We start from the raw sequence: 25,711 nt of genomic DNA, 5'->3' as shown, positions 1-25,711 counted from the left end.
TTAAACATAAACCTCATAACTTTTTTAAATTCATGCTTAAAATAAGAAAACAAAATCAAGATATATTCTCTGACAACATCGTATGTAGTTTTGCTTCTCAAATAAATATGTATTAAGGATGTTTAGATATTTTTATTTTTAAGACAAAAATTGTGATTTTTTATTCTGTAACTAAAAAAACTTTTCTCTCTCTCCACTTTTTCTCACACCCCTCCACCCATTTTTGGTGTGAAAAATGAGTCGAAACATTATGAACAGGAAATGCAACATCTGTAAGTTTCTCAACTGACAGGAAAGCGTACAGGCAGTTGTACTCCGAGTGAACCTCAGTGAGGCCCTCTGTGGTTTTCAGCGCCGTCCTGAAACACGGTGTTCATTAGCACTTCTGTTTTCACTGTTGGACCTCTGATGCCAGATTCAACGGGTAAGTTCCTTTGAAAGTGTTTCTTCTACTGTTGTCCGAGAACGGTTACTATGGATCTTTGATTTTTCTTTTATGCACCTTGTTTTTCTCCGGATGAGTCTTGTTCGATGTATTATCCATGTGTGACCAGGATTTGTGTGCTTTTGATGAAAATGAAAAATCAGTGACACCTCTCACATCTAAACCATTCTCTGCTTTATTGATTCTGTTTCCTTTGCCGCTCATGCCGTTGCCTCATTTTCAGACTGAAAAAGAGAGGGATCAAAGAGAGGAGTGGAAAATTAAGTGGAGGGGGAAGGAGGGGCTGTGGAGAACAGTGAAGTAGAAAGGAATGGAGAGCGTTTCATCGGATCAGTCAGCCAGCGTGGATGAGCTGGTGGAAGCCTGCATCAAAGCCTTTGGTCAGTGCTCATATTTGCTTCTTCCTTCTCTTGTGTAAACAATCTGATCAGCCATTCGGCACAGCACTGGCTTTTTCAACTGTGTACTTGTGTCTGTTTATCAGTATTCTCTCCCACACTCTTCAATATTTCTCTATAGCTCTGGGGCCTTCGAGCAGGGACCCCCTATTACTATACAATAATCTTTTAAGAATGCACTAGAAAAAATTGTAACAGTTCACCCAGAAATATAAATCCTGTCATCATTTACTCTTGTTGTTCCAAACCTGAATGAGTTTCTTTCTTCTGCTGAACACAAAATAAGATATTTTGAGGATGATGGTAACCAAACAGTTGATGGACCCCATTGACTAAAATACTATGGAAGTCAATAGTACTTTAGTAACCATCAACTGTTTGGTTACAGACATTCTTTAAAATATTCTCTTTTGTGTTTAACAGGAGAAAGAAATTCATACAGAGCAACATGAGGGTGAGTAAATGATGACAGAATTTTCATTTTTGGGTGAACTATCCCTTTAACTGGTTTTATTCAAAAACCTAAATATCATTCAATATTGCTGAATCAACCTAAATACATTAAGTAATACCAACAAAATATTTTTTTATGGGTTAAATCAAGTTAAAAACAGCTCTTTAAGGTAACAATTGCAGGTTACTTTTGCATTTCACTTGGGATGGACAAAGAAAAATGTAGATGAACTTTAGCTTTTAGACCTCTGGGTTGAATTTAGCTTAAAATGTTTGTTTCAGTTAATGTATATTACATTTTTATAAGAGCAGAAATGTTAAAGCTATTAAATTAAAATCATAGGCTAATGGACTCTTTTTAATTCATGTGCAAATCGCTGTCTGGTTTTCTGTCTTCCTCACAGACGATGAAGGCGCTCTGAAGGAGACGTTTCTCGTGCGAATGTTTCTCACCATGCATCCCTGGTTCCTGTCATCCAGTGACCTGGCCAAGAAACTCATGCACAAGTATCCTCCTTCCTAAGACCTGTCACATTATACTTTCTGAGAACTCTGCATTTCAAATAACTAGCATTAAAGTCAAATACCAAATAAATGCAAGTCTTTGTACATTTAGTGTCCGATGTGATAGGCCTGCTTTTATGCCAGACATTTAGCACTTAGTACAATCGGTCATGGGTGGGGTTAGTCATTTACAGAGAGGGCTGACAGCATCACAAACTGTTTCCATCACTCTCCTCACAGCTGATAATAGTAATAAAGTGGAGCTACCTTGACAGTATTACAGGTCTCAGGAACAGGATTGTTCTGCAAATCGCCAGTCTCAGATTTGTCATCTTGTCAAGTAAGTTAAAGACCCATTTGTTCACCTATTTTTTTTTTTTTTTTACATAGACATATGAAAAGCTTAATAACTGTACCTGCGCTACATGGCAGCTAAAAGCGTGACACCCAAGGTTTGGCTATTTCAGTAAAACCCAATGCTAACAAGTGCATGAAATCAAGTACAGCCCTAACATTCTACAAACCTTTTTAGTAGAGTGGAGCATACCTTTTCTCTTCCAGTATCATTTCCGTCTGAATGTAAATGGCCTTTAAATGGACTTTTCCAACGCATTCTCATCCTTGGGCGTCATATACTGACGCTTTTGACATTTCGTCGACATCGAACGCACATGGCAGATGGCACCCTTTATCGTCAATATGAGACGCACAGAGCTTTGTTCGGTTATGGGTAGGTTTAGGTCTGGTGTAGGGTTAGGGTTAGACCGCTAGTAGGCGCCTTCTGGCCCATTTCTATCTGCATCTCATATTGACGCTAAAGGGTGCCATGTGCGTTCGATGTCAACGAAATGTCAAAAGCGTCAATATATGACGCCCTAGGATGAGAACGGGCTGACTTTTCACACAGACCTTAACCCCGCGTTATCATCTTTTATACCATGGTCTGGGTGAATACTCGATTCTGATTGGCTGTAGGGTGTCCGTTAAAAAGTGATAATGTACACCTAGGAAAGGCGTCCCGTCAATTTGCCTGATGACAGTTCTAAATGATTGCGCTGGCTCAAACTCACCGATCAACTGCTGCGGTCGGGTCGCTGTGGCCACGTTGCTTGGCAACGCCTGTATACGGGAGATATTAAATAGTGCGCTCGACTTAATAAATAAAAACCCTCACGATTTTAACTCTAAAACACATTAAAGTATTATTAATTGATTAAATATTTCTTTCTTTCGTAAGTGACCATGGTATAAGCGTGTTAATGCCCTACTAGGTGTCCATTGTCAGGTATTAATGGACTTTGGCGGAGGCAACCGTCCTCCGCGCCTCGCCGTCGTCCATTAATACCTGATAATGGACACCTCGTCGGGCATTAACCCTTACTTAAAACCCCACCTTAAAGGTAGGGTAAGCAATTTTTGGAGTGGCTAGCAATAGCAAGCTAGCATTAAAAGCATGAGAGCCCACCCTCACTTCAGAGCGTTTCCAAAGCCACACCTCCTTCAAAACACATGAACGCACACAGCATGCAAAGCATCACGAGACAAGAGATGGCGTTAAACTACCTCATGTCTCAAAGCACATTGCATTACAATAATAATGAACATAAAAGAGCACTGACCTGTACCACCTGACTGCTGCAGATTCATTTGGACCAAACGGAATGATTGGACAAACATTGTATGGGCCATCCACAGACGATATATAACATTTAGACCACTTAACTTTTAGTGATTGCTATAAGGATGTGAATAGACATTCAACCAGCATTACAAAAAATGTATCTGGAACAAATCGCATACCCTGCCTTTAAAAGCAATTTAGCTCTTTCAAATGACATTTTATATGAATTTAATTTAATTTATATGTAAAAATATATTTTGACATAGGCTATACATATTACATTCATGTATGGTAGTAGCCTATTTTATGTCATTATACTAATATGCACGACTTTTTCATCTGTGTTTACTGACGTTATAGTATGTTCCGAATCAATGCATTTTGTCAAGAGAAGTGAACTTCGACTGATATCCCGTGCTCAGGAAATGAGGAGCAGTGAACAATGAAGCAACTCTTTTGCAGCTTCTCATGCATGACGCTGCAATCTAAAACCTTGATGCTCAAGTTTGAAAAAAACAATATTTTTTCCATTCCACTTCCACATTTCCTCAGGGGACACGTTTTAGGGGCCACAGAACATATTTTTGCTTTTAAAAATGAGAGACGCAAAGTAGAGAAATAGAAAAAATGCAACCTATTTTAACTTAAACACTGCTTTTTTTAGAAGTTTTGTCATGCGTGAGATGCTGCCAAACATGCGATATGCAAGTGCACTGGTCAAGCACATCTGACTATCGCATTTACATAGAAAAACAGTAAAAACATGTTATGTGTGAAGTGCACAGACTCTTAAAGAGGACGTACTCCCTATTAATGCTAATGGTTTTGAAATTACATGTGCAAAAGCATCTATGTGGTGTTTATGTGTCCAAATACTATTTGGCCATCTGGTGTAGAATTCCTGTAAAAATGTGATGCTCTGTGTCATAAGACAGCTGGGTTGGATCACAGAAGTGAATTGTGAATTCACATAAAACAGTTGAGGCAAGACTATTCACTGAAAATACTCGTCCTCCTGATGTCTTGCCCAGACCTATTTCATGCACAGCTACACTGTGTCATAGTTCTCTCTGTCTTCTGTCTCTTTTTCTCTGTCAGGTACTGGATATCTGAGTTCCCAGCTGAGTTTGACCTGAACCCCGCACTGGCAGAGCAGATCCGCGGTCTGAAAGAGCGATTGGAGCAGAATGGAGATGTGAGGCGTAGCCTGCTCATCGACATAGACAGCATGTGAGTCACAGGGCCACAGTATTCACCCAAAACGCTGCTCCTTTGATACGGAGGGCTGGAGAATATGGACTGAACATCACAAACAAGCTGCATGTCTGAGACACTCAAACAGCTGAGAAGTTATAGGTCAATGACAAATTAGAATGTCAAAGATGATGGAAAAGTCTATATATATATATATATATATATATATATATATATATACAGTATATATAACGCTGGCTTTCATTATAATCTAAAAACCTTTTAAAGATGAGTTCAGATGCAAAAACCTCTAAATGCCATCTGAAATTTCCTCCTAGAATGATCATTTCTATCAAGCTTGTATATTTAAGTTCAGTAATTTCACTTAAATGGCAATGAAAATTACCTATTAATTGCCATTTAAGTGAAATTATTGAACTTAAATATACGAGCTTGATAAAAATGATCATTCTAGGAGGAAATTTCAGATGGCACTTAGAGGCTTTTGCATCTGAACTCTTCGTATATTCAATCAATATTGTATGAACTGCATTTAAAATACTTTTGAACCACCTAATAGATCCAGAGTGTCAAGTCAATGAGTCTTTAGTACATATTAAACTTAGGTGTCTATTTTTAAGTTAAATTAAAATCTACTTAAATATCAAATCAATATAAATCACTAATCCGAATTATAGCCAACATGATATATAGGTATATGGCGAAAGAACGGAAATACAATGTATTGTTTGTTTTGCCTGTAGCCCATCATACGAATGGCGACGTCAACTAGATGAGACTGTTCGGAAGAAACGCAAGACCTCACTTCTTTTCGACCACCTTGATGCTTCCACCCTGGCTGAACACCTTACGTATATGGAGTACAAATCGTTTTGCAAAATTCTAGTAAGTCTCTTAATTTAAAGATGCAGTTTTAATCACGTTTGTGCTTGTAATAGCATGACCTCAAGTCTTATTTCATATCGCAAATGAAAAATCTGTTCCCCCTCAGTTCCAGGACTACCACAGTTTCGTGATGCACGGCTGCACGGTGGATAATCCTATTCTGGAGCGTTTTATTACTCTGTTTAACAGTGTTTCCCAGTGGATCCAGATCATGGTTCTCAGTAAGCCTACAGCTCAGCAGAGAGCCACTGTCATCAGTGAATTCATCGAAGTGGCCCAGGTTAATCCAACTCGCTTGCTTGCTTTTTATTTAAAGACATGTAATCTGTTTACAGCGGGATCCAAAAGTTTAAGACCACATGGCAGATCTGTGATTCAGAATCTAATTTAACTGAAAACAAACAGAATATTTTAGGATTTTAACATTCATATATATATATATGAAGAGTTCAGATGCAAAAGCCTCTAAGTGCCATCTAAAATTTTCTTCTAGAATGATCATTTTTATCAAGCTTGTATATTTAAGTTCAATAATTTCACTTAAATGGCAATGCAAATTACCTATTAATTGTCATTTAAGTGAAATTACTTAACTTAAATATACAAGTTTTACAAAAATGATCATTCTAAAAAAAAAATTCAGATGGCATTTAGAGGCTTTTGCATCTGAACTCTTCATATGTGTGTGTGATCATATGATCTTATAGAAAAGGGAAAAGGTCAGATGTTTTATTAGAATCCGGCTGTCAGTCTAAATTCATGTTAATTTTTCAATTTTATGATGATTAAAAATAAAATGATTAAATTATAAAAATGCATGATGGTCTTAGATTTTTGGACCCCACTGTTTTTATTAGGTCTCGTCTTATAGTTGGTTTGTTGTGTGTGGTTCAGGTATACCCTACTTTATAGGGACAAAATGCTCTCACAAAGATGTCAATATCCCTTGTCATTGTGGGGAAATTGTTTTGGTCCACATGAGGAAAACCGCTTTTAAAGGGTTAGGGGATATAATCTACCGCTTGTACAGTATAAAAATCATTATGTCTATGGAATGTTCCCAGAAAACATGAAAATGCATGTGTGTGTGCGCAGAGGTTACTGCAGCTGCAGAACTTTAACACACTGATGGCTGTAGTGGGTGGGCTCAGCAACAGCTCCATTGCTAGACTCAAAGATACCCAGGCGCTCATCAGCAGCGAGACGCGTAAGGTAAGGACTGCCAGAGAGCAGCTTTTATAAACACACCTCCAATACTGGCGAGAAAAACAAACAGCTGTAACACTCCAAATCTGGCTATGGGAGATAAGATTCTTAAGTTGCACTTTGCTTTAGGTGGCTTGAGTGCCATTTTCATACTCTCTGCCAGATTGCACAGAAATATCAATACTCAAGTCAAGTGCTCTGTTATCAGGCAACCAAACATGAGCAGAAATATATTTTACCCATGTACCAACCTCTGAAATCCCCTTTCCTCATATTTCGGCTGCAGCGACCTTCATCCTAACTGATGGCCTCCTCTGTGTTTAATCAGGTGTTTGATGGATTGGTGGAGCTGGTCACTTCCTCTGGAAACTACAGTCGCTACCGTCAGCGATTCTCTGAATGTTCGGGATTCCGCTTCCCCATCCTCGGGGTGCATTTGAAGGACCTGATTGCTGTCCATGTGGCCCTGCCTGATTGGTTTGACCCAGAGAAGACTAGGGTCAACCTAACCAAGACCCATCAATTGTATGCCATCCTGGAAGAGCTGGCGCTCATTCAAAGCACTCCACCCAATATAGAAGCCAATTCAGACCTGCTGAATCTGCTTATAGTGAGTCTATTATGGGTGGGACGGGTTTGCCGTTATCAAAATCCAGTGATGGCAAAGCTGAATTTTCAGCATCATTACTCTAGTCATTACTCAGAAATCATATGCTGATATGGTGTTCAAGAAATATTTCTTATTATTATCCATGTTGGAAATGGTTGTTCTGCCTAATATTTTTAAACTTTATTTCAGGACTCTTTGATTAATAGAAAGTTCAAAAGTTTACATATTGTTTGTATAATTTTATAAAGAAATAAGTATACATAAATCATGACAGAATTTGTACTTTTGGGTTAAATATTTATTTTAAATATAAACATTTTCAGTGAATTGATATTTAAGCAGGAAACGTTGACCTTTGAATGATTTGTCAAATCTACATCAGTTATCAATTATTGTTCATCATTTGCATTTCTTCTGTATCTGTCTAGGTGTCTTTGGACCAGTACCACTCAGAGGACGAGATATATCAGCTATCTTTACAGAGGGAGCCTCGCAGTATTAAACTATCAGTGAGTCACCCCAACGACACACCATCTGCTCAGATAGCAAATCAGTGGCCACCATGAAGTAGAACCACCAATTACAACCACTCATGACACAATTTGACAGATTAATTGTCCCATATTGCTTGCATAATCCACTTATGTAGACTTGCAGCTGGGAGACTGAACAACTACTCTATATTTATTCTGTTCATGCAACGGACGCCAGTCATTTATCCATATCTAGTGGTGCCTTATTTCCACTTGCTAAGTGAATACACCATTGATTTCTGGCTTCTTAGACTTCCAGCTCAAAGTCACAGTCTCCCCTAATAGAAGAGTGGGCATCTTCAGTCAAACCCAAAGCAGATCCAGCGATTATCAACAAGCACATTGAAAAAATGGTGGAGGTATGTGACATGCACTACTTTCAATTCATTTATTATAAATGCACAGAATTTAGTTTTGGAATAGTAAATAAAGGTTAAAGTAAAGTGAGCAAGTCTTTATCACAAAATGTATGCAAAAATGAGCTGTGTAAAACTAGCACAAACTAACTATGTTGGATATCTGGGACAGTGGTCAGTTATAAAGTTTGCATCATTCTATATTATTTTATATTTATATATGTGTTTGATAAAACAGTATTGTTTTACTGTATCACAGTGACTCCTTCTGTTGATTACATCAACAGGTTGTGAATAGTGACTTTCTTTCATTCACTGATTCAAAAACACGTATTAAATAAGGAACGAAATAAATGACTGACGTTATGAGTGAGTCATTGAAGTTACTCAACCAATTTGTTCAAAAACACTGATTAATGCAAAGTGAAACAAGTGACTTACCTTATGAGTGAGTCATTGAATCATTCACTCAACCAATTAATTTAAAACACTGATGCATTCAAAAATAAAATAAAAAAAGTGACTGACTTTTTGATTGAGTCATTGAATCATTCACTCAACCGATTCAAACATTGATTAATTCAGGAGCATAAGTGGAAAACTTTCAAACTGTTCATTCTGATTTTTGTTTGGACATATTTTCATTTGGTGGAGCAAAAATAACTGATCATATTGTGTCTGAAATGTAAGTTACGCTGTATTAACTTTATAGTTATAGAATGGCTGAATAAAAGAAAGATCACGCTATTGCATACATTTGACAAGTTTTCCAGAGAGCTGTGTACTAAATGATTTTGCAGTGAAAAAGAACTAATCGGAAGATGTCTTATTTTCAGTCAGTGTTCCAAAATTTTGACACCGATGGCGATGGCAACATTTCCCAAGAAGAGTTTGAGATCATCAGGAGGAATTTCCCTTACCTCGGCAAGTTTGATGAACTGGACCGAAACCAGTGGGTTTATCAAGACATCTGTCCAGTTTATCTAGAGGAATTATTTCCCCTCATTTGTCATAGTCTCCAGTACAGTAAAGGTCCCATCTTTCTCTTTTTCATTTTCTCTCCCAGGGACTGTAAAATTAGCCGAGAGGAGATGATTGAGTACTTCACAAAGGCGAGCTCCTTACAGAACTGTAAGATGGGTTTTGTTCACACTTTTACAGAGACGAGCAGCGTCAAGCCTTCATTTTGTCGGCACTGCTCTCGCTTGGTGAGTACACATTTTATTTATGGCTCGAATTCTTTATCTTCATCTCCAACGTGATGACAGCCCACACATAAGATGAAATAAGATCTTTTCACTGTCATGAGAAACAGACATCCAGATCTGTATTTATTTCAAAAAGCACAGATGTACATAATGCCTATTTTATTATCACTCAGAAGCCAGATTGTATTTATGGCTTGCATTTGTTCATGTTTGTCTCCGATGGTGTTTGTGCTGTTTTCGCTCAGTGTGCAGCAGTGTGTTTTTGGGTGTGTCTGAGGGAAAGATGTTGTTGTGTTCACAGACGGTACTTGGGTGTAGATAGTAACCACTTCCTATTTTCTAATTTCCTGTCGAGATCCACCCCAGAACAGAACCTGTTTTCCTTTTTCTTTCGTGTTCTTTTTTTTAAATGTTCAGTAAATGTAATTTAACATGTCATTAAATTAAAGGTCTATTTTTCTTCATTAAAATATTTTCATATAAAGAAATAAGCAGTATTTCTGAAAAAAATGACAATATGTCAAATCACGACCAGTCATATCATTAGAGCAATGAAACAAGATCTAACTATATTTTAATTTGGTAGAAAACTAAATTAAATATACTATATACACTAGCGTTCAAAAGTTTGGGGTTAGTAAGGGGTCCGTTTTTTATAGAAATTAATACTTTTATTCCGCAAGGATGCAATAAATTGATCAAAACATTTTTGTTGTTACAAATAAATACAGCATTGGTGAACATAAGATACTCCTTTTAAAAACATTTTTAAATTCTTATAAACCCCAAACTTTTGAATTATATTGTTAGATTAATAACTTCTGAAATGTTACACTCAAATCAACATGTCTGGATTTCTATTCATCCAATTATGAATAAAAAATATGAATATAGTTCCAACTCAAAGCATCTTACAATGGCAACTGACTGGATTGAACAAAATGTTTACAAACTGTGTTATGTAGCTCATTTTAATGAAATGAAGAACCCAGAATCCTTTTCAAACAGATTTTTTTCTTACATATTTTGTCATTTTGAGTTATTTTATATATGCTAATTCTTGCAGATATGGGGATTTTTCAAACAGCGATGCAAATGCAAAGGTATGAAACCAAATGAACTGTGCGTGTTATTATGTATGTGTGTGTGTGTGTGTGTGTGTGTGTGTGTGTGTGTGTGTGTGTGTGTGTGTGTGTGTGTGTGTGTGTGTGTGTGTGTGTGTGTGTGTGTGTGTGTGTGTGTGTGTGTGTGTGTGTGTATGTGTGTGTGTGGATGTGGCATTGTGACCCTCCTGTAATTTTTTTCAGTGTGTGGGGTGAGCTGTCATAAAGACTGTTGCAGTCGTTTGGCCATTGAGTGCCGCAAGCGGGCACAGAGCGTCAGTTGTCACAAGGACGTTTCCTTTAAGGCCTCGCGCTCCTTCAGCTTTCCGCCTCCCACCAGCACAGAGCCGATTGCAGAGTCCCCAGGTAAATGCACATTAATACGCAAGTGTACTTGAATACAAGACTCACACACACACACACACACACACACACACACACACACACACACACACACACACACACACACACACACACACACACACACACACACACACACACACACACACACACACATATATATATATATATAAATATACCTTAACCAAGTTAAATTGTTTTTTAAATCAAAATGTGACTCGTATTTTTAAATATTTTACAAAGAACAGATGTATTCTACTTACAAATAAAATAATCAACAATATATTACTGTAAATGTGTAGGAATCCTCATGTACCTGCAAATAAAGTAAATTAAATTAATTAAAAAATATTTTACTGTAAAGGTCTATGTATTGTTACAGTGATATGTGTCGGGTCCCCGCTATGATAACAGTAACTTCCTCAAATGTTTACAGAACAAGCGGGAACCCAGTGTTCCTGTATCTTTTTCTATTTCTGTTATATTACATGATAGAAAGTATAAGGTCTTCTCAAGCCGTACGGCAAACCTATCTAATCTGCTGCCTGTTACATGTCAAACTAAGATTGCTGAGGGGGAAAAAATAATACTGTCAAGTTAGCACTTTTAAACATCCGATCACTTAAAAATAAATCACTTCTAGTAAATGACTTAAAGGGATGGTTCGGAGTAAAATCAACCTAGGCTCCTTTGCACCATGACCTCGAGCCAAACACCCCCCCAGAAGCTTTTTTTCCCTTGGTTGAACATTATTAAAGTTAGAGCTTATTTAGAGAAATCAGCCGAATGGCTTAGTTTAGGCACTAATGGATCCTAGGCTGTATTTCATAAATGACCCCACTAATAATGCCCAGAATGGTACCAAACTTATACAGTAGTACAAATAGATTCTGTACTCATAAAACAAGGCATTGGAAAGTTTGTAAGTACATCAGGAGTCATTATTTAAATGACACTTGTCTGATGGCTACCGCTAACCCGCTCGTCGAGGTCACTTCAGTGATTAGGGAAAAGCATGTAAAAGTCCTGGCAGAAAGCGATGCATACGGATGTAGTGTAACGACGCCCAGTTCCAGGAATGCACTAATATTTTGTTGGTAGTACCAGTTTGCAACAATTATTAGTTAACACTAAGTTGTCAACAGTTTGGAAAAAAAATAATAAAAAATGTTGGATATACTGGCTTTCTGACAGGACTTTTACGTGCTTTTCCCTAATCACTTTTAAACTTTCAAACTTTCCCCACAAACCCACAAACTTTCCAATGCCTTTTTTTATGAGTACAGAACCTATTTGTACTACTGTAGAAGTTTGGTACCATTCTGGGCATTATTAGTGGGGTAATTTATGAGACACAGCCTAGGATCCATTAGCGCCTGCACTAAGCCATTCGGCTGATATCTCTAAATAAACTCTAACTTTAATAATGTTCGACAAAGTGAAAAAAGGCTTCTGGGGGGGGGGGGGTGATTGGCTCGAGGTCATGGTGCAAAGGAGCCTAGGTTGATTTTACTCCGAAGCATCCCTTTAATAACCACAAACAGCCAAGATTGTATGCTTCTAAATGAAACTTGGCTAGAAGACAGCTGCAGTGCAACAGTCCTCAATGAAACAGCCCCTCTTAACTTTTATGAGTGTCTGCAGAGCGGGGAGGAGAGATGGGAGTGTAGTTGCTCTATTTAAAGATGTCTATCAATGTAAGCAAGTATCATTTGGGAATTACCTGTCTTTCGATTATATCTGGGCATTGTGTTAAAAGGTGCTCCACGCATTTTACTTAGCATTATTTACAGGCCTCCAAAATACTCTCCAGCCTTTGCTGAGGACTTTACAGAACTGTTATCAACAATTTCCTTAGAGTTTGACTGCTTTGCTATTGCTGGGGATTTTAATTTTCACATAGATAATGCAGAAACCAATATGGCAAAAGAAATCATAACTGTTTTAAATACTTTTGATCTGATTCAACATGTACACAGACCCACACACAATCGTAGACACACTCTAGATTTACTTATAAGTAAGGGTCTAAAAAATTTCATCGATTGTTAAGGATGTAGCACTGTCTGATCATTTCTGTATTTTCTTTGATATATTGATTTCTCCTACTATTGAAGCTAGATCTGTGTCTGTCAAGAAGAGATGCTTAAATGAGAACTCTAGTGTGCTATTTATGAAGGCCATATCTTTAACACCAAGCATATCTGCGGACTCTGTTGATTCTCTCCTTGAGTCCTTTAACTCAAAAGTACAGAGTGTAATTGATGATATTGCTCCTGAGAAAGTCAGGAAGAAGAGTGGCAGACAAAAAGCACCTTGGAGAAACTCAACAGAAGTGCAAAATATGAAAAGACAATGCAGAAAAGCTGAGCGCATGTGGCGGAAGAAAAAAATTGTAGTCCATTAACATCTATAAAGACAACCTTCATGCTTTCAGTGTGGAACTAGGCAAAGCTAGACAGACTTTCTTCTCAAATATTATAAACAGAAACATGAATAACACACGCGCTCTTTTTGCTACTGTAGAGAGTCTAACAAACCCCCCAAGCCAGATTCCCAGTGAAATGCTCTCAACAAAAAATTGTTTGCTTTATCTTCTCTGAGAAAATCAATAATATCAGAAAGGCGATCAGCATATCCTCGTGTAGCACTGAGGTAAGACAGATCAGACCACATCCTCAGAATTGATGTCTGATTTAGAAGAAATTGATGGTAACATTTTGGAAGAAACAGTACAGCACTTTAAGGGTACTTAAAGTACCAACCTGCACTCTTGACACACTCCCCACCTCCTTTTTCAAAAGTGTGTTAAACTGCTTAGAAGCAGATCTCATAGAAATGGTGAACTCCTCACTTCTCTCTGGGACTTTTCCAAAGTTCCTTAAAACTGCAGTTGTCAAGACCCTCCTGAAAAAGAGCAATCTGGATAGCAACATATGGAGCAATTACAGACCAATCTCAAATCTTCCTTTCATAGGCAAGTTCATTGAAAAATTTGTCTTCAATCAGCTGAATAACTTCCTAACCTCAGATGGATACTTTGACAATTTTCAATCTGGTGTCCGACCACATCACAGCACAGAGATAATAAACGATATTCGGTTCAATAGTGATACCGGCAAAACATCAATTCTGGTATACTCGACCTCAGTGCTGCATTTGACACTGTCGATCATAACATACTTCTTGACAGGCTGGAAAACTGGCTCAGGTTTTCTGGGATAGTCCTAAAATGGTTCAGGTCACACTTAGGAGGGAGAGGTTATTATGTGAGGAGACCATAAGTCTGAATGGATATTCATGACATGCGGAGTCCCTCAAGGCTCAAATCTTGCGCCACTCCTATTCAACAACCTGTATGCTCCCAATGAGCCAAATAATGAAAAAGAACCAAATTGCTTACCACAGCTATGCAGACGACACACAGATCTACTTAGCCCTATCGCCTAACGATTACAGCCCCATTGACTCCCTGTGCCAATGCATTGATGAAGTCAATAGCTGGATGTGGCAAAACTTTCTTCAGTTAAACAAAGACAAAACCGAAGTCATTGCGTTTGGAAACAAAGATGAAGTTCTCAAGGTGAGCGCCTACCTTGACGCTAGGGGTATAACAACTAAAAATCAAGTCAGGAATCTCGGTGTGATTCTGGAATCAGACCTTAGTTTCAGTAGTCATGTCAAAGCAATAACTAAATCAGCATACTATCATCTCAAAAATATTGCAAGAATTAGATGCTTTATTTCCAGACAAGACTTAGAAAAACTTGTTCATGCTTTCATCACCAGCAGGGTGGATTATAAATCACTCAATGGCCTACCTCAATACATTGCATATATGCTCACTAAATATAAACCTAACAGATCGCTCAGATCATTAGGATCACATTAGCTAGAAATACCAAGTGTTCACTCTAAGCATGGTGAGTTCGCTTTTAGCCATTATGCCAGCCGCAGCTGGAAACGCCTTCCAGAAGAGATCAGATGTGCTCCTACTGTGCTCACATTCAAATCCAAACTCAAAACACATCTGTTTAGCTGTGCATTTACTGAATGAGTACTGTGCCACTGTATGTCCGACTGATAACACTGTACTTTATTTTGCATCCTCCTTTTTATTCTAAACTGAACTCCAATGAGAATTGGGTAAGAGAGATGAAACCATGCTGATGGCCTGGGTCTGTGGTGGAGTAGTGAGTTTGACGTGATTAAGCTCAAGGTTCTGTGGGGTGCGGACTGGATCGATTCCATTCCAAGAGCTTCCGAACAAATGGGTTTTTGGGGTGCGGACTGATGAGGCAGAGAACCCAAGGTTAACCCGTGAGTCAGTCCTAGAGCTCCTCCTGTCCGATTTTAGGGAAAAATCGGGTCTATCGGAGACGTCCAATAGATTTCTTAGGCTCTGAAATAACACCACAGACAGTTTAATCACCATGGGAAAATCTCAGAGTAAAACTGGGAGTTGGGGAAAATATGATACACCAGTGTTTTGCCAGATGAAAAGTTTATCAGTGAAGCACACGACGAAGGATGATTTCAGGAAATAGTCTTTTAATCAAAACCCTCAAAGAACAGGAAGAGAAACTCAAAAACAACCATCCAATAAAGACGACGACAGAACACTTGACAGTACAAGACTAAGACTTAAATACACAGGTGACAGGGAGGAACTGATTGACAAGATAATTGACACACAGCTGAACCAAAAGAACTAATGAGGAGGGTTACCATGGGAACAAATGAATGGCGGGAAACTGACCAAAAGGAACTAAGGCCCCGTTTACACGATGGGAAAACGCAGATATTTCCCTGCGTTTTGGCCTGTCATTTACACGAAAACGCCGTTTTTATCCCAGAAAACGATTATTTCTAAAAACTCCGGCCAAAGTGGAGATTTCTGAAAACGCCGGTTATGTGTTGCCGTGTCAACTGGGAGAAACGGGGTTTTAGGTTCTCAAACGTCACATTATGCGCCAGAAAATGCTTACGTCATGTGTGCGCCCTATGTTTAGAGTTTGTTTGGCTACTATTTGATCATGGATGCTGTTAAAGTGGTACTCATTTTTACTTTTGTGCAAACGCTTTTGGCCTGTTTGCATTTGCTTCGCTGTCTGTCCACACAAACGAACCTCGCGCCATGTCTGTTGTTTTGAAAGGAACAGGAAGTCGCTCGTGCTATTCGTTGTTGTCGATTTTGAGGATTCTGATTGGCTTGCATGGCTTTATCCTTCTCCCTACACTGCCGCCCATTGTATTTATGCGGGTTGATGTGAACGACAACTTTTTTTGAAAACGATGTTGTGTGCACAATGTTATTTTTGAAAACGGAGGGGGGGAAAAATATTTGTTTCTCTAAATACCCGGCTAAATGTGGCCTAAGAATAGAGTCCAAAGACATGTAACAATATCTCTTTTAATTTCTTTTATGACTGTTTTAATTTTCCTTGATTTTATTTTGTGATTATATTAATTCATTTCTTTGCCTTGCCTTGCCTATTGTCAAGCTGAATACAATTCAGTGTGATTGAAAAAAAAAACACATTTGTGATTCAATTTTAAAAAGCATTTTCATTAGTGGTCTTTACCCAGTAAAACCAGATCCTGTACAGATCCTACCATACTATCCATCTCTTTAAGAATAAACGATGATAGTAACTTGTAGTGACTTTCTCTCTCTCTCTCTCTCTCTCTCTCTCTCTCTCTCTCTCTCTCTCTCTCTCTCTCTCTCTCTCTCTCTCTCTCTCTCTCTCTCTCTCTCTCTCTCTCTCTCTCTCTCTCTCTCTCTCTCTCTCTCTCTCTCTCTCTCTCTCTCTCTCTCTCTCTCTCTCTCTCTCTCTCTCTACCTCCACAGTCATAACAGACGGCTCTCAGGAGGAACTGGATGAGGTTTTTGATGTCCACCTTTGATGAGGTAAGAAAATAAGATGCATATTGCCAATACATTCACCTCGTGGTTGAGAGATTTTTCATTAAGTCTTTCTCATGAAGAGAAATCCATCAACTGGCATTAGATATGTTCCTCTCCTCTCTATTTCCATAGGAACATCCTGGAGCAAATCCATAAGCAACCGCAGCAGCAGAGAGCGCAGCACTGTTCTCCAAAGCAGCGTGTGTTTGTTCATGCGTTTATTGTCCAATGTGATCCATTCTCTTGAATTCTCATACTGTGATTTCTCGTGGGTTGTTACTCAGAAAATAGTACATGGATTTAAAATAAATCTGAAAAAAGTACCACTTTTTTGAAGAGGTCATATATATTTTATTTTTTCCCCCTGCAGTTTCCTGAACTTATAATGGAGGTAAAGGTTTTTTGGTAACACAAGAAATGCTGTGGCGTGATTGGAATGACAAAAAAACAACAACAAAAAAACTAAAAAAAACTAGCACATCACATTTATATACAGGCCTATATATATATATATATATATATATATATATATATATATATATATATATATATATATATATATATATATATATATATATATATATATGTAGTATGATCATCTGACACTGCGCTTAAGTGAGAATTGTATTATAATTGAGAATAGTATTTAAATTGGAATTCATGTAACTGCATGATTTCATTGATATCTTTAATTCTCATGATATGAATTATGAAGAGAGGACAAGGTCAAATGAATGACGTGTTGCAGACACCATTGTGCCTCGGCCATCTCTCATCACAGGCTTTAATTTCACACCAACAGAAGGCGCTGTTGTTCTAAATTGAGAGACTGATATGACAAGATCTTGTGCTGCCTCATTTGCTTTCTGTTTTTCTGTTTATATTATTATTATGCATATTAATCATTTGTTTTCTGTGATGTAGGCTACATGTAGTTGTTGTTGTTGTTGTTGTTGTTTTGCCGCGGAGATAAAAATATAACATTTCATCACATTGATAGTAGCCTATAGTCTACTGTTTGTTTGTCATTATTTATTATTTATTTATTTGATCATAAAAAGATATGACATTGTCAAGGGATGTTGCTGAGGAAACGGCGTCGTCGACATATTCACTGTCCATCAAACAGCTGTAAGCTGAAAACGGAAGCAAGATAAGCAAGTTTGAAGGATTTTGTATTGCACTATTTACTGCAAACATGCTGTGTGAATCAGCTGAAATTGGCCGAGATCAGAGGGTTAATCTAGCAGGTTGACCTTTAGCTACAAAGCTACATTTATGTTCACAGTTAAGTTGTGCTTTCCACTTGATCAACATGAGCTTTTAAAGTTATTTTTTAACACTTCGGTGAACCGTGAGAGAAAAAATTGCTATGAAACCACAGGCGGCAGTGTGGGCACGGCTTAAATCACAAACTTCAAGGCTTCTATTACTGTCTTCAGTTCCGTGCGTAGAGCCGTAGACTGTAAAGAAAAAACAAGTTCTGTGGCATGTCAAATGCTTTGCAAATGCAAATTCACTGAGAATAAAAATATATGGTTACTGGCTTCGAAAAATTACCCCAACATACCAGGCATTAAGCTATAGGCAGTGTTCGAATTGAGGGGGATTCTTTAGCATTACCATTAGCATTCAAGGGACACCCCAATAAGGCCCCAAAAAATTACCTTGGGGGGGGGGGGTCCTCTGGTTTTTCATTAAAACTAAAATACTAGAAACATAATTTATTACGCAATATATATAGCCTACACACACCATTTTTCGGTAATTTTTCGAAAAATGCCTTTGAGAAAGAATATGTAGGCTATATATATATATATATATATATATATATATATATATATATATATATATATATATATATATATATATATATATATATATTCTTTCTCAAAGGCATTTTCGGGCTTTTTTCTTAAGGTATTTACAGACCGCGACGTCGCTGTGTAACTGGCCAACACGATCTCGTGAAAGTGCGTATCTATAGCACCAATTTTATTTCTCGTGCCATTTATACGCCAAAAATAGTTTTTGAGAAATAAAGAAATACATTTCGTGCTATAGAGACGCACTTTCACGAGAGTCTGGCAGAGTGAATCCTCATTTTCATCTCACGATGAAGGTAAGATAATTTCTTTCTTTTATGATTGTTTGGTAAACCTAATTTACTGATACTGAATAAGTGTTTATCTTAAGGCCCTTGCACAATGAGTCCGAAATTCGCGTCCGAAATTTTCGCACGTTAAAAAATAAATACGACCTCGCGTTGTCAATCACGCTTGTAGCCTACACTGCCTCCGAAACTTTCGTCCGTCAAAAAAAAAATCGAATCAGGTTAGATTTTCTGCGTTTTTCGCATCCGTAGCAAGCATTTTGATTATAGTTCAGTTATCAGTCACTATTATTAGCCTATAATCTTGATCTGTAAATAGTTTTTTTTTTTTTTTTTTTTTTTATAATAGTCGGACATTTGTAATTAGCCATCTAACGTAATTCTTAGAAAAATAAAATCTCGATTGGAGCTAGCAACCCATTCTGAATTAAAAATATAATTTTAAATCTAGCCTAGGCCTACTCAATTAAGGACATTATTAGCCTACTGATGAAAATGTTCATTAGAAGAAGGCTTTTTTGTCAACGATAACAAATATGACGAAATATATGAATCATGACAATAATTACACTTTTTTTTTTTTTTTTACAAACTGATAAAAATATGACGACAAAAAAGAGAAATTGTCTCGATGGCGAATTTTCACAGACTGTGATGACGTGTTTAACGGTCATCAGCATCGTAATCGTATCAAATTCTCACTTATTTTTTAGGTCACTGTATGTTGTTCTAAACAGCAGTTAATGAAGCAAAGCTGCCACTCTCTTTTAAAGAAATGCTGTGCTCACCATCGTTTTTGTTCTGTTTATATTCTTCATAACACTGACAGAAAGGATGGAAAGAAAAGATAGCAGCATATAAAATTATCTTTTTATTTTATGTAATGTTATATGGGGTAAGATTGTTCCAATACTGGTCCTGAATGTGTTAAAATGAGTAGTTTACCCCCAAGAGCTTTGACAATTCGAACACTGGCTATAGGTATTGTGTGGAGCCTGTGTATTTTACAGTTCATAACCATAAGTTATATGGGTAACACTTTAGAATACTGTTCCACCATTAACAAACAACTACACTGGAACAAATGAGTAACGCACTCTTAACATTAAAGTAATTACTATTAACAAACAAGAAACTCTGATTAACAAATTAGTAAAAAATAGCGCTCAGTTGAATGTGGTAGTTCACTATTAGCAAACTACTATATACCCTATGTTCATAATTCACATGAATAATGCATAATGTATAGGCCTAATTAATTCTAAAGTGAAGGTCATGGTAACCCACTATGACTCAAATATTACCAAATCCTTCAGAAGGATTTACTAATTTGGATCAGTATTCTAAAGTGAAAAACATGATAACTCTCTAGTAATGACTTGGAATAATATTATTATTAATAATGATTATTATTATTTTCCTCGAAGTTAGAATTATAATATTTTGAGCATGTAGCTGCCATGTGGCTTCAGTGGCAAGACTGTATGCAGCTTATCACTTTGTGGATTTGCAAGATGATACTATAACCCCACACAAGGTCGAATATCAATATTTTCTTCTATTTCTGGAGGATTTTCGAAAGTGAGTAGTGAGAGGAAACCGCAGCAGAGGTCAGGGATGGCGTGGGTCTCGTGAGAGCCCCCGAGCACCACTGATAGTTGCACCTGATACAGTTACCCTTGTCGGAGCATCTGCATGGAGCTCCTAATTCTATGTTATGGAATCAACATGCTTAAGGGAACTATCTACGGCTTCATTTTAATAATCCACTCGTTAATTACAGACAAGAGAAGAAAGCCAGGCGTTCTGGTCCATTTTACTAATGTTCAATATGAAAGTGCCGCTCCATAAGACACTTAGGTGGCCCCAAGGGCCTCAAACACATACTGTACATACACACACACACACACACAGAAATGCACACCCTTTCTTTATCAGCATATTGGATCAGCACCAGGGGACTGAAATTAACATTCATTAGTGGTTGCTCTGGGAAGGGTATATTTACAGGAGGAGTGCAGTATTGTTAGGTGTGTGTGTGTGTGTGTGCTTCCCAGCCTGTAGGTTTTCCGTCCTTCACCGGCTCCGTCCCGCTTTGCAGCATTCTTCAGCTGTCTGATATCTTTGAGAGCTGCTTATGTACCGAGTCGTGCCACAGTGAAACTTCATAATGACATCAGATTCTGCTGTAAGACCAACCCATGTCACTCTCTCCGTTTGTGTTCATTCAGTCATTGACCTTCATAAACGCAAATGAGTTTATCTCTGTGATGGAAATTGCGCTATGATAAAAGCGAAAGGCCTTGATTGAGGTCAGAGGAGGGAATGAAAATGTAAGAGTTACTGAGATGAAGACGAGCCTGTCAGAAAAGATAGTTGGAGCTTTATGTCATGCTCCATTCTGGGCCAGTCACTTCACTGACATTGAAAAGAAGTCATCATTACTGGCCCAATTGTAATTTGTACTACTATCCTCATCTGAACTGCACAGTGTACAGACCTTTCCCTCATTTAAATGATGTTTATGCTAAACTGCTACAGTTAATACAATTATTGATACTGCTGTGAGACCATTAAGATGAATATATTGCAGGATCTCCTTCAAACAGTGTTAAAGGTCACACTAGCGACCTTTATCTTTATGTGACCTTTATGTGAATTTATTGTATCTTAATATAACAGCTTCGAAATAATTTTGATGGTAAATGAACTCGTAGTAGGGCGAATCATCCCGATAGCAAACTGCCGCTGGCAAAACCAGCAATGCACGTTTGAGAGGTGGTGCCCTGACAAATCTCGCGAGAATCACGATTTGCTTTATGGCACGACGTTGCATACATCAACAACATATGAAGCAGCCTCTATGGAAGACACTAGCACGCATTTTAGACGTGAATCATGGCAGAGTCGACGAAGAAAGCGCGGTCAGAAGAGTGCAGAGACGGCTCTGCGTGAGTGGTATTTATGACAGTAACGGTAATACAAGTACTCCACAGCGACTCTAGGGGGCGCTGTTTGAGAAAACGGACACCGCATAGTGTGCCTTTAAGTATACAAACTACAATTAAGAAATTAAGTTGCATGATTTACGGTTGTTACGGTGTGCAGGGAAGAAGAGAGACGAGGGTCTGATTCTCGAGCAGTCTTTATTCCACAAAAACAAAAAAAGATAAACCAAACGGGAAAGCAGATTAGCCTGGCTAACATCAGACCACGTCTCATTGGAACCACATGTTCATTTTCTCATATTTGAGGCGTGGTTTACGAATGCCCAGAGCCGTTTATTGGGCGCTACGAATGTCTGTCAAATGCGCCTATACGTAGCTCATAGCCAGTCGTTTCAATTATACCAGATGACGTATGTAGAGCGACAGAAATTCGGCGAGGAAGAAGACGAAATAAACTTGCGTTCTAAACTACTTAGAACACTAAGGCTGCATCGAAAGGTAACTTCGCGTCTGATGCCATGTTGGATCCATAGATATTAACAAACTGCTTCGGTGTGTCGCATAGACGTCGTCGTCGTCTTGCTGCTCCCTCCCCGTTCTGTGATTGGTTCCCTCGCTGAGGCGAAAATCTGGTCCATGGAATCCAGGCTGCCTAGCAGCGTGAATAAAATCGCACTGCGCGCAAGGCAGCATGGGGAAACCCAGGCTAAAAGCAGATGGCCATATACCAAAAATGAAAACATAAATCCAAAAGGAAAAGATGAGACAAAATCCACAGGGGGAACAGGAGACACAACAACATTACCCTGTTGTGTAAAGGCAACGACTTACAAACACAGACTGAGGGCATGCACCGACAACGATGTACTAAAAATGAAAAAAGTTTTTCGTGCACAGACAACAACGTTGTCAAAACCATCCGCGAAAATGATTAAAAACAATGTATTATTGTGACAGGCCAGTAGTTGGTGATGTCACTTTGTAAAGAAACATTTCAAGCCTATAAATTGAACACGTAATACGCATGCGAATGACGTCACCTTTTTCACAAATTCATGTTTTTGTAGTTTACACAGAGACATGAACGGTATAGTTTTCAAAAACTTTGAATACTGTTCATAAAAGTTTGCATTTTCAGGTCCCCAAAACACCTTTGTGGTGTAAATGAACAGCAAAAACACATATAAAAAGTTTTTCATTTACTATTGTGTTGTGTAAACGGCCCCTCAAATACAGGGGTACATATACAGTATACCCAACAAATTACGTTTGATGTTTGACATTATATTTAAGCACTACATTTTTAATGTATGTTAGCACAAATTATCAATTAAAATAGATTTTCTGCATATCATAATGTTATAATATGGCTTTAGGGCTTGGAATATAGTTTATTGTAAAATATTGTATTTTAGCTTGATGGCCTCCGGTCACTAAATGGCTTTGTCGCACCTAGATAAGTTTAGTGTTCACCTTTTTTGTTCTATGAAAAAAATAAAGCAGGATGGGTTTGGAAAATCATGAGAGTGAGTTAACGAAGAATTTGAATTTTTATGTCACAACTCTATTTTATTATTTTTGATGACAGTGTGGTCTAATACTAAGTTATGAATTTAGAAAGAAAATGGGATTTTAGCAGAAATACAGAGTACCATAGTAATTTTTTCAACGGATGAGCAGTTCTTGCATTGTGACACTGATATTGTAGAAGAATTATTATAGATTTATACAGAGATCACAGTTTATGACTTTATTATAGAGTCAATTTAACGACAGGAACCATTTCACTCACTTCAGGAAGTGTTCGGCATGCCTCTTTGAACTTCAGAGCAGTTGAAGTAGCCCAACAAACTTCATCAAACAGTCATCCAGAACAGAACAAAGTCATTATCATTACCATCCGTAATCACTTACGACACTCTGCGTTTGATCCAGAGCTTTGGAACCACTTTGAAGACGAAGCTCCACAATGGAAGTCATCCAACATATTCAATCAGCAGAGGCCGCCGGTCCATCCTGGCACATGATCAATACGGCTGACGCGAGACACTCTTCGCTGCATGTGTAATGCCTGTAAGAGGGGCAGGAATGTGTGGGCAGTAAACACTGCAGCTCTGATTGACAGGGCTGGAGATTGGATCTACTCACACCATCTTCCTCCTCCCTCTCTCTCTCCATCCCTTATCTGTTCACGCCACTTTGCAGTTTTACATCCCAATCTCAACATTTTCATTTCTGCCTTTCCTCTCTCTTCGCACCCACCGCCTCTCCTCCTCTCTTTCCCGCTGTTCACTTTGACTTGTTTTCCCCCTTTGTTCCTGTGGTGAGGCAAAGCTAATGCATTTGTTTATATCCTTCCTCTTCCACAAATAGAAACTATTACAGTGGAGTCGAGCGCCAGCGGTGGGCGTGAGGGTGCATGGCTGATTTTAGTTCTCCGTTCATTCAGGCTGCATTACCGCTCCATAGTGGAGGGTCTATCAATATGGTAGTCGTAGCTGGCGATCATGTAAACCCAGCGCCACTAAACAGAACCCGGCTGTTCCGTGGCTTATTCAGGCTCTGAGGTTTCGCGCTCAATGTCAGGGCGTGTAGAGAAGCTCTACCTACAAAAGTGTTCGATGCTTTATTGTGTTCTCCCCATTAACCGGGGCAATTGAGTGGAATTCACAAGCCTGGAGTAGAAGGACAGAGTCGGCAGAGTATGTGCAGCTGCAGAGAGTAATGAGATAGTAATTAAATCAAGTTATGGCTGGCCAGGGTTCAGCTGAAAGGGTTATATTGGGTAACCGGGGCCATCGAGTTTGGGCATTCATGCATGCTGGCCTGTGGGTGAACACGTCTTACCTGGGCATGTGGAAGGAAGATTTGAAGAATTGCTCCCTCAGGAATCGACGGCTACAATTCTTTGTGGGTGGAGCTGATGGCTGTAATTTGTACTAAATTGCGGTGAGCTGATAGAAAAGAAGGATGTGTGGAAGTCATGATCATTAGATGGGAACACACACACACACACACACACACAACGAGTGCTGCTGGCACCGGCAGGCTCATGGGATGCAAAACAACGCCGGTGCAGGTGTGCAATCAGTGGCAGGTCTGTAATGGGGACATGCAAAATGTTCAACTAGTCGTAACCCTTTTGTTTTAGAGAAAATTCCAGAAAAATTAAAAAGACACAGTACAGTACATTAGATATACAGCGCACCTTCAAATTGATAAAAAAAAACATGAACACTTAAGTTTACCTACATTTTTTGTTTTCTCACTTTGAACAAGCTTATATTCATTGTTTTCAGTCACATGACTGGCATGGAGATCTGGGGGGCAAAACATCCATAAAATTGCAGAACATGCCATTTTCATTTTGTTTCAAGCCACAAATATCACCTGTTTCCATCTGTAATGGTTTTCAATGAGAAAACGAGTACCGTGCAGTTTAGCATATTCTGAGCTCATCTGTTAGTCCGGTTAGTCCAGCCCGAGGACGTGCTCTGAGTAGAATGTCACGTGTTGTCATCTCGAAATTACGGTTATTACGACATGGCAAGCTGCAAATAACTGGCCGGGAGTGGAGGAAAGCCTTGTTTTGACCTTATTTTTAACGGGAATGAAACCGAGGCTGTGAGGCATAGGCATACATCTCTTCAGTGGGTTGCACTGTTATTTCATGTGTTTTTGGATTGTTCTGCTGATGAAACGCTAAAAAAATCTTCCCAAGAAACTTCTGTAGAACAAAAATCCCAGCCAGCCAGAGCTGTGGAAAATTATAAGTGATCTAGGAGCTTTATACAACTTTTTACAGCGAATGCCATTGAAAACATGGTAAGTCTATCCCTCACAGC

The 25,711-nt window shown here is 38.5% G+C and overlaps 1 protein-coding gene across 3 annotated transcripts; it reads left to right on the top strand.

Annotated features, from left to right (window-relative positions):
* Positions 1-291: 291 nt before the first annotated feature.
* rasgrp2 (RAS guanyl releasing protein 2 (calcium and DAG-regulated)) lies at positions 292-17,246 on the top strand. Of its 3 annotated transcripts, XM_081390532.1 has the most exons (18): positions 299-424; positions 669-825; positions 1,267-1,297; positions 1,701-1,803; positions 2,084-2,140; positions 4,520-4,651; positions 5,380-5,521; positions 5,628-5,801; positions 6,617-6,733; positions 7,056-7,337; positions 7,766-7,846; positions 8,122-8,229; positions 9,063-9,178; positions 9,293-9,434; positions 10,501-10,537; positions 10,742-10,903; positions 16,749-16,808; positions 16,938-17,246. In XM_081390532.1, the coding sequence occupies exons 2-17, from the start codon at positions 793-795 to the stop codon at positions 16,802-16,804; spliced, it is 1,773 nt and encodes a 590-aa protein (XP_081246658.1). In that variant the 5' UTR covers positions 299-424; positions 669-792; the 3' UTR covers positions 16,805-16,808; positions 16,938-17,246. The 3 variants fall into 3 exon arrangements, 2 of the variants coding, with proteins under 2 accessions (XP_081246657.1, XP_081246658.1); XM_081390531.1 differs by lacking the exon at positions 1,267-1,297 and having other exon boundaries at positions 292-424; XR_014031922.1 differs by lacking the exons at positions 1,267-1,297; positions 10,501-10,537 and having other exon boundaries at positions 292-424.
* Positions 17,247-25,711: the final 8,465 nt, after the last annotated feature.

Source organism: Scardinius erythrophthalmus (assembly GCF_964197995.2).
Source record: "Scardinius erythrophthalmus genome assembly, chromosome: 17".
Taxonomy (NCBI): Eukaryota; Metazoa; Chordata; class Actinopteri; order Cypriniformes; family Leuciscidae; genus Scardinius; species Scardinius erythrophthalmus.
The sequence above is the reverse complement of the archived record's forward strand: the minus strand, read 5'-3'. Positions and strand labels throughout refer to the sequence as shown.

What these genes read in the sequence shown, in the direction of transcription:
- rasgrp2 (XM_081390531.1), top strand. Translation starts at nt 756, where the DNA reads ATGGAGAGCGTTTCATCGGATCAGTCAGCCAGCGTGGATGAGCTGGTG. An exon ending in CAGATTTGTCATCTTGTCAA is followed by an intron (nt 2,141 to 4,519) that starts GTAAGTTAAAGA and finishes TTTCTCTGTCAG; the next exon opens with GTACTGGATATCTGAGTTCC. An exon ending in ACAGCGATGCAAATGCAAAG is followed by an intron (nt 10,538 to 10,741) that starts GTATGAAACCAA and finishes AATTTTTTTCAG; the next exon opens with TGTGTGGGGTGAGCTGTCAT.